At 53.8% G+C, this 12,625-nt stretch overlaps 1 protein-coding gene across 4 annotated transcripts in view; it reads left to right on the top strand.

Annotated features, from left to right (window-relative positions):
- TRIO (trio Rho guanine nucleotide exchange factor) overlaps positions 1-12,625 on the top strand; it is a 361,479-nt gene that overhangs the window by 342,196 nt on the left and 6,658 nt on the right. For 2 of the 4 annotated variants that reach the window (XM_070774837.1, XM_070774838.1), the window contains exons 47-54: positions 60-237; positions 2,676-3,475; positions 7,369-7,616; positions 9,404-9,542; positions 10,516-10,543; positions 10,704-10,866; positions 11,147-11,268; positions 12,545-12,623. In XM_070774837.1, the coding sequence (XP_070630938.1) occupies positions 60-237; positions 2,676-3,475; positions 7,369-7,616; positions 9,404-9,542; positions 10,516-10,543; positions 10,704-10,866; positions 11,147-11,268; positions 12,545-12,623 (1,757 nt within the window). Of the gene's footprint in view, positions 1-59; positions 238-2,675; positions 3,476-3,943; positions 4,513-7,368; positions 7,617-9,403; positions 9,543-10,515; positions 10,544-10,703; positions 10,867-11,146; positions 11,269-12,544; positions 12,624-12,625 lie in introns of those variants that run through there. The other 2 variants (XM_070774840.1, XM_070774839.1) reach the window with 2 other exon arrangements.

The following is a 12,625-nucleotide window of genomic DNA, read 5'->3' as shown; positions in this document are numbered from 1 at the left end:
TTCTGCCTTTCGGCCATTGTGAATAATGCTTTTTCTTTTTCTTTTTTTTTTTTTTTAAGGTGAGCTGCCTTTGCCTGGAGGAAAACGTGGAAAATGATCCCTGTAAGTTCTCTCTGACATCGCGGACGGGTGACGTGGTGGAGACCTTCATCCTGCACTCATCCAGTCCAAGTGTCCGGCAGACGTGGATCCATGAAATCAACCAGATTTTAGAAAACCAGCGCAATTTTTTAAACGGTAATGTGTGTGGTTACTTTCCCTAACGCACACATTTTTACTTCTCATCTCTCTCCTGTCACATACAACAATATGTGTGACATATTGTATGTGTGACACACAGTAGTGACAGGACTCTGAGCAGTTACTGTGGACCAGACACTATACCGAGCACTGCCCAACAGTGCTTCATTCATCTTCCCAGTGACCTGAAGCAGCAAGTCCCGATAGCATTCCCACTTCATAGATGGCGAAGCTGAGGCACAAAGTGGATTTGTAATCTGCTCCAGGTTCCATATGATGCTGGTGGCAGAGTAGGGACGCAGAGCAGCCATCTGGCTCTTGGCGGTGAGCCCCTTCCCGCTGTCCAGTTCATTTTGTCCCATGGTCTCCCATGGCATGTGCGCCCCAGAGCCCATCCTGGGAAAGGAATGCGTGAGAATGACTAAGGCAGCAGACGGAATTGGCCGGAGATGTTGGAGACATTCTTGTGTGCAACTCTAAAATTTATGTTCCACCACATGGTACCTCTAGACTGCCCTCCTCCGTATTAAAAACAAGGCATCTTTTTTTCCTTCCCGCTTCTATGACACAGCTGATTAGAGAGGAGAAATACCATAATAATACAGTACGACCCAGGACAATAGAGAGGTGCGACACCCCAGAGAAAGGCCTTCACAAGGATAGAGACCGAGGCGCCGACCTGACGTTGCAGACAGTTAGACTTTTTGTGTCCCTGACCTGAACCTGCTCGCTTCTCCTTGGGGCCACCGCCTCGACTCTAGTTTTAATTTGGCAGTTACTGAAGAGCATCAAAAATTCAGCGAGAACTAGATACGCACTGCTGTCTTTTTTTTGTCCTTTTCTCCATGTCCATGTTCTGTGTCTATGGCCCGGTCCAACCGGACATTGTAATCTCTCTGTCACATAAAACCACCCCCACAGCTCGAGTGACATTCAGGAGCCAGGAGCACAGGCACTGCTCGAGAAAGGCCAAGGTCGCGTGGCACTTTTGGCCCAGGGGTAATCATCCGAGTGTTAACCCCAGGCTCCCATCCAGACTGTTGACGGAACGTTTCTTGTGTGTGCAGTTACAACTGGATGGCTGGGGCTAGGGGGATTAGGGGGACGGTTCCCATGCATGGGAAGAATAGTTCCGCTCCCGTGGCTGTCAGTGAATGCAGATCTCTTTAAATGTGTTGTTTTTGAGTGCTTCACTGAATGCCAGTCCACAACATGTAACTGTTGGGAAACCTCTAAACTCAGACCATCTTCTTTAAAATGAACTGAGCTGCCTCCTGAATCACAGGCATGAGTGGGCCATGCCATTCACCCCTGGACTCTCAGCCCAGAGATGCTGAGGACGCTGCTCTCAAGGGTGGATGGAGGTCAGGACTGGAGCAGGGCCCACTACTCCCTCCCCTTAGTCCCATGCAGGGCGGCGGCCCACACGGCTTTATCACATCACAGGTCGTTTGGCTCCAGGATACTCCTCCACACCAGCCTGAAGTCTCCCAGGCAGGAAGGGGCTACATCTGACTGTCCAGCATCACAGAGGTTTTCTTTAGCTCTGCAAGGATTTGTGTTGCTGTGCTGTGCTTCGGCACTCAGCATGTCCCACTTTTTGCAACCCCATGGACTGTAGCCTGTCAGTCTCTGTCCTTGGAATTCTCCAGGCGAGAATCCTGGAGTGGGTTGCCATGCCCCACTCAAAGGCTTGTGTCAGTGTTCCCATGTATCTTACCAGGCACGTTGCCTGCATCTTCCAACAGACAATGACATAGCTAACTCACTAAGCCCAGAGACAGGACAGCTTCATGACCCCCCCAGGGTTTGTGGAGCGCCTTCCCCAAGGTAGTCCTTAATACCGCCTTGGCCTGTGGGAACCAGATGGTACCTGTGGAGCCCCAGTTGAGTCTCCCCAGCAGCCCTGGGCCTCCTGGGGACCCTGACTGTTGCAGGGATGCCCGGGGCTGATTCTTCTCCTTTTCCCCTGGGGTGGAAATGTTTAGGCTGTGCTCAGTGTTCTGGGCAGGAAACCTCTCCTCCAGACTGCTCCCCATTCACCTGTCGTTCTCCCTGAGACCTGCAGACCGCCCTTGATAGAACCAGTTTAACTCGTTCATACTTAACAGTACTCTTGCCTAGAGAATCCCACGGACAGAGGAGCCTGGTGGGTTACAGTCCGTGAGCTGGCAAGAATGAGATGCAGCTGAGCGACTAAGCACACAACAGTTAAATCCAAGACCTTTTCCTTTTCCTTCCCTGGTGGGTGGAGCCAGCCCGCTCCCCGGAGGATGGGTGGGTGTTCCCGGATCCGGGTGACTGGGCGATGGTGGACACCCCCAGGTGACGTGAGCCTGGGCACTAAGCCAGCCCTTCCTTTCGGGTCATTGTGCCCCCTCCTCCCCTTCGCCCGTGTGACGGTGCCCTGACGGAGTCTCTCCTGTGCCTTGCAGCCTTGACATCACCCATCGAATATCAGAGGAACCACAGCGGGGGCGGCGGCAGCGGCGGGGGCGGGGGCAGCAGCGGGGCCCCCAGCGGCGGGGGCGGCGGCAGCAACCACAGCGGCGGTGGGGGCGGCCCCGGTGGCGGCGGCAGCGGCAGCTCGAGCAGAAGTAGACCCTCCCGGATTCCCCAGCCCGTCAGACACCACTCCCCCGTGCTGGTCTCCTCTGCAGCCTCGAGCCAGGCAGAGGCAGACAAGATGTCAGGTACGTGCACCCCGGGCCCGCCACCGCCTCCTCCCAGCCGCAGCCCCGCCCCGGAGGCCAGCGCCGGCCCGCCTGGCAGGGCGCCCCCCAGCAGCGAGCCCGACGGTCCCGAGCGAGACACCGAGCCGATCCCCAAGATGAAGGTGCTGGAGAGCCCCCGGAAGTCGTCCGGGGGCGTGCTGCCACAGGACGGAGCCGCCAAGGAGGCACCGCGGAGCGGCCCGGGCCCCCTTCCGCTGGGCAAGGCCAGGCCCGGGGCCCCCTCGCCCCTGCACTCACCTCTGGCCGCCGCCGCCGCGTCCCCCTCTCCGTTCGGCAAGGAGCCCTTGCCCCCCAGCAGCCCCCTGCAGAAGGGGGGCTCCTTCTGGAGCTCCGTGCCTGCCTCCCCTGCCAGCCGGCCCGGCTCCTTCACCTTCCCGGGGGACAGCGACTCCCTGCAGCGGCAGGCACGGTGCCACGCGGCCCCTGGCAAGGATGCGGACCGCATGAGCACGTGCTCCTCGGCCAGCGAGCAGTCCGTGCAGTCCACCCAGAGCAACGGGGTAAGAGCGCCCGGCCGCCTGCGCCCGCCTCTGTCCCGCGGCTCTTCTAAACCTCCCGCCTGGCCGCCGCTGTCCTCGTACTAACTCCGGGCTCCACCAGCTCCTCGGCATTCCGCGCCCTGGACTCGGCAGGGAATGCCCGCTAACCTGCTCCCGGCGGACGGCGCGCCCCGGGTCTCTACTAACTCGCTCCTTGCTTTGTGTCCGCTAACAACTGGGAACGCAGACCATTAACCTTCCGAATGAATGCAGCATCTCTGAGCTTTTCACATCTTCCGACCAGCCGAGTATCTTGGAACTTCCTCTCTCTCTCGCCGCCCCTGCTTTCCTCGCACTTTTTTGTTTTTTTAAAGAGGGGTCCGTGTCCTGCCGTCTACCTCCTGTGTAAACTGAAACCTGTATACACTCTTTAAGCTTTCTACTCATCGCTTGGTTGTGCCCTTTTATGCCTTAAATTAATCTTTGCAGCGTTTTTGACTCATTTGCTGGGAAAAAAAAACAAACTCAAGAAATGTCCAACAGCAGCTCAAAGCAAACTCAGCTGGCACAATGAGGGGAAGGAATCTCTCCAGTGGAAAAGTTTGCCCTTCCCCACCACCACCTGAAAACAAAAACAAAAACAAATGCACACGATTCACTGGAAGAGAGACTGCTTAAGGGCCTCTGGATGCTGGGCTCTGGCCGGCGGCTGGGTGCGGAGGCTCAGGCAGGCTGGAGTGGGGCGCCAGGCTCTGTCCAGCAGGGGGCGCTGTGGGGCCTCGCCGGTCACTGCGTTCTCAGCCCCAGGGTTGCGGTGGTGGGTCTTCCCCCTCTCGTCCTGCGGCTTCCTCACTGTCGGGTTTCCTACAGGGGCTGATGAATCCGATCCGTAACACCTCCCTAAAAGCATGCGGTGAGGGAATAGAACTGTTCTCATGAGTGTATGTTTGATCCTTTTATAAATTTTTAAATACATTTCCCCTGAAAGGGTCTGTTGTCTCTCTTTATCCAAAAAAAAAAAAGCTATTTGGCTTTTGCATGCTTCTCTCTTTCCTCTGGACTTTTCATTAATGCCTTGTTGGAGTTGATTTGGCCTTATTCTCACCTCCAGTTTTTCATTGTGTATATTGTTCACCTCAATCTTTCTGTGTAATTGAGGAAGAAATTGAGAAATGGTTCTTTGTACGTTTATTAGCCTTTCAGCCTTATTCTCAAAAAGAAGTGATCAGGGCAGGCATCCTCTGCTGTGGCCATCACCACTGTCCTGGTTGTGGTACCTGTATGTGTCCTGCAGAGTAGCATGGCCCCCCATCCCCTGTTAGTTCTGAAATGCTGGGTATGCAGGTGGGCATCTAAACCCAACGTCAGCTGGAGGCAAAGATGCAGAGGCCCAGTGATGCGGCACCTAGGTGAATGCTCAGGGTGCAGGCACGGCCTCGTAGCTGAGACAACTCCGAGTCAGCCAGGGAGCAGCCCTTGAGCCCATCCTGACTTGAACGCTTTTCCCCCTGAGCACCTGAGGGGGGCTGTGTTTCAGAAGGAACGGCCTCCCCCGCCCCAGTGCAGGAGCCTGGGCTGGGTCTGTGTGTCTGCGAGTGCCCACGGTTAGTCCCCCCCAACCCCCGGCTCCCCCCAGGATGCTCGATCTCAATCCAGCACACGTGCTGGCAGGGTTTAGGTTGCAAAAGATGTCTCTTATTTCTGCCTCTCGCTGTTTCTAATGTGCTCAGTTAGCTGGAAAAGGAAATTGCCAGTGTTGTAAACGAATCCAAGCACCTTACAGAAATGCCCTGGAGGTGTGGGAAGACCACTAGAGGCTTAGCACGGGCATTCGAAAGTCTCCTCGAGTTATTAAGTATCCCAGTTAAGAAGAGCTGTCACCTGGCCTGCTCCCACCCATTCCAGCCGTCCCAGCCCCTTGGTGGGTCAGCAGCAGCCTCTTTCCTCCTCATCTGCTTCTGTGACCCTGTCTGCGGTCACAGCCCAGCAGCTGTGCCTAACCCACAGCCCAGGTCCCTCTTCCTCCTTTAATGCGCACCTTCTGGAAAGTTCTGAGGCGAGCCAGAGTGGAGGGGCTGTGTTAACCCAGACAGTGACTGTGCCAGCCCCTAGACATGGATGCACGACCTCCCTGCACCCACCCCACCCCCAGGCAGCAATGAAAGGACAAGCCCTGCCTTCCTCTCCATGACTGGGTGGCCCCTGTAAATTTCTAAGCTCCACTCTTCAGCGGGTGAGGATCGTGTCTGACAACATTAGCTGAGATAGGTTTTTAAATGCCTAATACTTAGGCTGGTACATGGGAGGTTTTCAGAAACTACTAAGAGCTATTATGATTGTGGTAGAATGCTCAAATGATGAGACAGAGGCTGGTACCTGCACGACCAAACATGGCTCTGCCACAGAATTTGGTTTTTGTTCATGTTTTCTAGCAAATGTGGCTTTGTAGCCTCAAAACTATGGGGTGCTGCTATGTAAGTCACGCTAAAGGGATAAAATTGCATAAAGGAGTGTGCAGAGGCCAAGGCCCAACGTGGACAGCGTGGGCATCCCGGAGGGCCGGGAACGCGTGCCGGACTCCTCAGCCCTGATGGCACCGAGCAGCTGGCCACCCCGGTGTGCGGCCCAGAGCCCTGGAGTTGCCAGCACGCAGGCGCCTTGACGGTGGCCAGCTGTCTGCTCCGGTGTGTCTTCACAGCAGCTCAGTAGCCCAGAGCTGACAGGCATGTGGCAAGTTGCTGAGCGTCGTGTCTACACCGACCCAGGAGCTGCCCCAGGTGTCCAAGAGTCCAGCGGAGGGAAGTGTCATCGGAGTCATGGAAAGCTGTGACCATCCAGACAGCATCCTTTTTGGGAGCCTCTGAGGACACACTAGTGCAGCTCCTGACACCATCTCCACGTCCCAGCTGTTGATAGAAGGCCTTGGACGAGGGTCCGGAGGTCTCGGCTTCTTCCTCCTCCCGTGGAACAAAAGTCACCTGGTAAATGACAGCTTGGGACAAATAGCTTTTGTGTTTCTTCTAGTCTGCAGCGAACACCACTTCAGCTTGTGCGCCTGAGCAGATGGCCTTGAGAAATGATCTTGTTTAACTTTTGCAGTCTCACCTCATTGACTGAGTTACTGAACCTTTATTGGGTGCCTGCTGCATGTCAGTCAGTATGATGGATACTAAGACACAGCACTGCCTCGAAGAGTTTGGGTCCCAATGGAACGCCAAGATATGGGAAAGATAGACTTTCCCACGCCAGGGATGTCCCTGAAACCTGAGTTATGGAGCTATGTCCACTGCTGCTCTGCCATGTTGAACATGCCCAGGACAGCAGCATGTCTTCAGGACCTGGGAATCATGCAAGCTCATAGGCGCACCACCCACCACGGGAAGCATAAAGGAGGCAGAGTAACTCTCCGTGAGAGCAGAGCAGTGCTTGGCTTACTCTTCAGTTATCCCACATTCTTCTTTTAGGAAGGAAAGAGGTGGAAAATGACTAAGGATGCAAGCAGCTTGGCACAATTCTGGAACGCGTTCTCAACACTTCATCTGCAAGTTTTGGAGGCTTTGCCATGATCTGCTCTGTCAGTGAGCTGAAGAGCTTACTCCTTGCAGTTTCTTAATTTAATGCTTTTTAAAACAAGTGTGATGGTCACAGTGACATAGACAGAACCCAGCGTGGCATTAACAGAAGGACGAGCCGTCCCTTTAACGGTGTAAGGAAGATGGACCTGAAATAATCAAGCTTCCAAAAGTAGTGTTTCGCCATCGCTGTGGTCTTGTCGTTTTAGATTATCCTTACATTGCTTCTAGAGAAATCTTGATTGTCCGTTACTCGATTGTCAGCACGCGGACGAGCGCTTTGGCGTCCTCAGACCCCCTTTCAGTTCCGCTCTGCCTTTCTGTCCGTCTCTCCCCCTGCAGAGTGAAAGCAGCAGCGGTAGCAACATCTCCACCATGTTGGTGACACACGACTACACGGCAGTGAAGGAGGATGAGATAAACGTCTATCAAGGAGAGGTCGTTCAAATTCTGGCCAGCAATCAACAGAACATGTTTCTGGTGTTCCGAGCCGCCACTGACCAGTGCCCCGCAGCCGAGGGCTGGATTCCGGGCTTCGTCCTGGGGCACACCAGTGCAGTCATCATGGAGAACCCTGACGGGACTCTCAAGTGAGTAGGGGGGCAAGGGAGGGCTGAGCGCAGAAGAGGCCTCGGGGCCCTGGAAGGGTGATGCCCGTTGAGAGAAAGATGCGCTGTGCTCTGCAGAGCAAGTTCAGGTCTAAGCGCCGTGTGGAACCACACAGTGACTGTGGGGTGGCGTGCACCTCTCAGACTTAACTCTGTTGGTGGTGGTGGCGACAGTGGTGTTCGGTCACTCAGTCGTGTCCGACTCTTTGCGACCCCACGGACTGCAACACACCAGGCTTCCCTGCCAATCACCATCTCCTGGAACTTGCTCAAACTCAGGTCCATTGAATTGATGATGCCATGCAACCATCTCATCCTCTGTCGTCCCCTTGTCCTCCTGCCCTTAATCTTTCCCAGCATCAGGGCCTTCCAATGAGTTGGCTCTTCGCATCAGGTGGCCAGAGTATTGCTTCACCTTCAGCATCAGTCCTTCCAATGAATATTCAGGGTCGATTTCCTTTAGGATAGACCGGTTTGGTCTCCTCATTCTGATGTTTCTTTTAATCTGCATTCACACACACAGCTTTTTTAAGCTGCTAGATGGTATTTTAAGCTGCATGATGGTATTTTAGTTCCCAGAGGTCTTGGGTCGGGGGTGAGGACTTTCCACGGCCCCCTAACATACACTGGGTGTGCTGGAGCTGCATCAGTGAAGAACTTCATTCTGTAGCTGCAACTGAAGATCACGGGATGCTGTTACCATCAAGCCTTACATGTACCTGATTACTTCAGGCAGGAAACTTGGAACCAAATTTGCCACATTGAACGTTACTGTAAAGAAGCCTGAATTCAGGTGCTGGTCTCCAACTCTGCCCTTCCCTGAGTCTCTCTGACGACAGGAGAAGCCAGCCAGGCAGTTTCTGGGAGTGAGAGCTGTACAGAGCTGCAGTTTGTAAGCCTCCAAAGACCAGACTTGCATTGATGGCGGTCACCTTCCCCTCCAAACATGGCTGTACCCCTGCAGCCATGTACCCTGTTCCCAGACTGGCCAGCATTCCAGCACTGTGCCCAAACCTCTGGGCTCAGCGCCCGCACCCCACGAGACATCCAGGCTTGCGTTCAGCCTACAAAGACCCCATCTCCCACGAGAGTCCCTTGCCCTGTTTTCCCTTGATGCATGGGAATATTTTATTCTAGTACGCCATTGAAGAATCCTATTTTATACTTGGTTTTCTCAAGAATATTCCCAGGCTGTGTTTTCAGGTTCTCCAGAGAAACAGTAGGGGGTGTGTGTGGTTGGGGAGTGGTTATCATGAACATAAGGAAACTGACTTATGGATCCTGGTGAGTTAAGACATGCACTGGGGCCAGCAGAAGACCAGTGGTGCAGGCAGAATGCTGGAGAATTCCTTCTCACTCGGGGAGGCTGGGCTTTTATCGTCCAGCTCAAGCCTTCAGCTGAGTGGCTGCAGGGCCAACCACACTACAGAGAGCAGATGACTTCACTCGACCAATTACAGTTTTAATCTCATCCATAAACACCCGGATTAATGTTTGACCAAATATTTAGATCCCTTCAAGTTGATGCATAAAATTAGCCATCACAGACATCTTTATAGTTTAATCTTTAAAACTTGATTTACAAAGCTGTCGGTCTTAATCTGTGAGCATCGCAGAAAAGTTTTCCTTAGCAGAGATCACGGCTGCTAAAGGAATCTCAGTCGTCCTGTATCCGTATAAGACACTTCTCAGCTTCCCTGATGGTTCCAGGAGTCATTTACTGAACACCAGGAAGGCATAATACTAACAACACGTCGTTCTCCCCCTAGGAAGTCAACATCTTGGCACACAGCACTCCGCTTAAGGAAAAAATCTGAGAAAAAAGATAAAGACGGCAAACGGGAAGGCAAGTTAGAGAACGGTTACCGGAAGTCTCGGGAAGGACTGAGCAACAAGGTATCTGTGAAGGTGAGCATGGCGTCGCCAGGAGCCTGTGCATCTCAGGAGCGATAGGGGCTGGCCCTGGCCCGGGAGGAGGCACAGACCTGGTGCCCAGCCTTGCCCAGCAGCGACCCGCCTCCCTCTGCCCTGTGAGCAGACCCAAGGGGCTTTGTAGGGGGCTCATGGGGACAGAGTGGCACAGGTACGCTTAGGTGTCTGAGGAACCAGGTGCGTGGGTGTGCACCTCAGTGGGCATATGCCTGGCACAGGAAGAACGCTGCTGTGTTCCCAGTGACGTGTGAGTCCTTCAGTCATGTCTGACTCTGCGACCGCATGGACTGTAGCCCGCCAGGCTCCTCTGTCCATGGGATTCTCCAGGCAGAAATACTGGAATGGGTTGCCGCTTCCTCCTCCAGGGAAATCTCCCCAGCCCAGAGATGGAACCTGGTCTCCCACATTGCAGGCAGATTCTTTACCACATGAGCCTCCAGGGAGACAGATTCTGGATCCTCAGAAGCAGACAGAGCACAGGGCGGCTGTGGCCCAGACCAGTGGTCACTGGCTGCAGTGAATTCCCTCGGCGGGTGCTCCAGCCCACATGACTCCTGTAATCAGATCACCTTAAACCTGTGTGGGTTTTGCCTGGAGAGCAAGGCAGCTTCTCCTGAGGGGAATTCAAGGCCCCAGCTCCAAGCTGTGCCTGTTCTACAGAAGGAGGGGGTCCAGGGACCCACAGAACTCAGCCCATAGGATGGCAAGAGGGGGCATCTCTGAGTTTTTGGTGTTTGTGAGTAGGAAGAAAAAACTACATTTGGATGACACGAAGCTTCCCAGTGCATTCAAAAGCAGTGGGAGTGTGGTCAATTTTGATTGATGCCCAGGCAAGCCACATCGTGTTTCCTCTTATCTTTCAAAAATAACTGCAACTCTGGAATGAAAGCAACATATCTCAAAATAGCTCATGTAACTGGTTAATAACCGTGTGATTTTTCCATTTCAGCTTCTCAATCCCAACTACATATATGACGGTGAGTCCTGTTCTTTTTCTTCTGGTGTTACAGAGCATAGGTCTGGGGAGCATTTGGGGACACTCGAGTTTATCCTGTGGACCCAGGTTTTCTCTGGAGCTCTGGGTGGGCGCCAGGCCAGGGCCAGGTGTCTGGCCTCACTGACTCCTTTCTCACGCAGTTCCCCCAGAATTCGTCATTCCCTTGAGTGAGGTCACGTGTGAGGCAGGCGAGACCGTTGTTCTTCGATGTCGGGTTTGTGGCCGCCCCAAGGCCTCCATCACCTGGAAGGGCCCTGAACACAACACCTTGAACAACGACGGTCACTACAGCATCTCCTACAGGTGAGGGAGGCCCCCTCGGGGTCCGTGTGTCTGGCAGTGAGCATGACCTCGTTCCACCGGGACCCCCACGGTCAATTCCCTGGTTCACCTCGGCCCTGGGATGCCTCCCTTGAGGGGACGCGTTGTCCCTGGGTGGGCAGCTAGGGTTGGAATCCCACTTGAAATTGCCCATCAGCACTGAAGCTCCTTGATTCCTGTGACACCACAGGAGAGAGGCTGGGGGGCTGGCGTGGGGGTGGGGGCAAGCTTTGTGAACACCCTGGGCCCTCCCCTGCTGCAGCGACTTGGGAGAGGCCGCTCTGAAGATCGTGGGTGTGGCCGCCGAGGACGACGGCGTCTACACGTGCATCGCGGTGAACGACATGGGGTCAGCCTCGTCTTCAGCCAGCCTGAGGGTTCTAGGTGAGCTGTACCCCAGCCCCCCACACAGCCGACGTGTCCTGAAAGACATGACAAGTCACCCTGGGGCTGCAAGGAGCCAGCCAGCCTCTGGGAGGGTGACCGTGGACGGGGGCGGCGCTCAGCAAAGGCTTCTGTCCATGGCCACTGAGCTCGTGAGCCTCTGACACCAGCCTCCAGGTGGGAGCAAGGTGTTCTGTGCTCTTATAACTCAAAACACACTCTCGTCTCCAACTTCTCCCCTGTCCGAGTGTTCAGTTGATGCTTTGACTCTAAGAGGGCCTATTCTGAGTTGGTCTCATGCAGAATGAAAAGAAAGGAAAGAGGGGAGTGTGGGTGAGCCCTGTGCAGGCTCTGTGTGCATCCTAGACCCTACAGCCCTGCCAGAGGGTATGTCCTCCCAGCCCTGAGCACAAGGCGACCCTGATGGGACTAATGCACTCCCAGAAAGGCCTGATCTCACTCCTCTGCTCAACTCTGAATTGCTGGAGGCAGAACCCGTATCTTAGGTCTTTTAGAATTTTTGTTGCACTTCATGTATGTAGATGCTTAGTGAGCAACCACATACCGCCTAATTCCCAGCTGCCGTTTCACAGGAGGCCTCCATGCAATGCAGGGCAGCTGAGGTTTCTCTTGGGTCCTCCAGCCACACCAGCTATAGGCAGCTGCATCCAGGAATGAAAATTAAAGAATTAAATAAATTTTTTTAAAACTAAGAATAAATAGAAAACCTCCAAGGTGAATTGAGCCCAGGAGTGCTCTGTGTGTAGATAGTACGTAAAATGGTCTTAGAACTTTTATCCCCTGTATCTTAACCGCATACATTTAACCTAAAGTCAGAGAAAGGAAGGGTTTGTGTTTTCAGGTCATAGCATAAGAAAGAAAGGAAGGGAAAAACCTTAAGAATAAGCAGTGTTCTGATTTTTAAAAGGTGTCATAGAGATTATACAGGTGATTTTTTTTTTAATAAGTCACTAGCACAAGGGAGTTTGGAGAAACAGAAGACTATTTATTGCAACAGGCTTACAGAAACGCGAATGGAAAGATAATGGAAAAGCAAGTGTGTGTTTATTTCTGTCACTTAAAGCCGTCTTTGTCTCAAACCAAGTCCCAGCACGCACGCAGCATGGACCTTATCCTTCTGACCCGTCTCCATACCCTCCAGCCTCAGTTCAGACCCTTACCAGCCCCTCCGGCCGCCGCGTTGAACGCAGGGCTCCAGTCTCCGCCCAAGAGGTGTCCCGCTCACCAGGCTCAGGGAGATGCTCCTCTCTTGCAGGTCCAGGGAGTGATGGCATCGTGGTGACCTGGAAGGACAACTTTGACTGCTTCTACAGCGAGGTGGCCGAGCTCGGCAGGT

The sequence above is a fragment of the Bos indicus genome, chromosome 20 (assembly GCF_029378745.1).
Source record: "Bos indicus isolate NIAB-ARS_2022 breed Sahiwal x Tharparkar chromosome 20, NIAB-ARS_B.indTharparkar_mat_pri_1.0, whole genome shotgun sequence".
In the NCBI taxonomy this organism is placed as follows: Eukaryota; Metazoa; Chordata; class Mammalia; order Artiodactyla; family Bovidae; genus Bos; species Bos indicus.
Note: the sequence above shows the minus strand (reverse complement) of the source record. Positions and strands in the feature narration are given on the sequence as shown.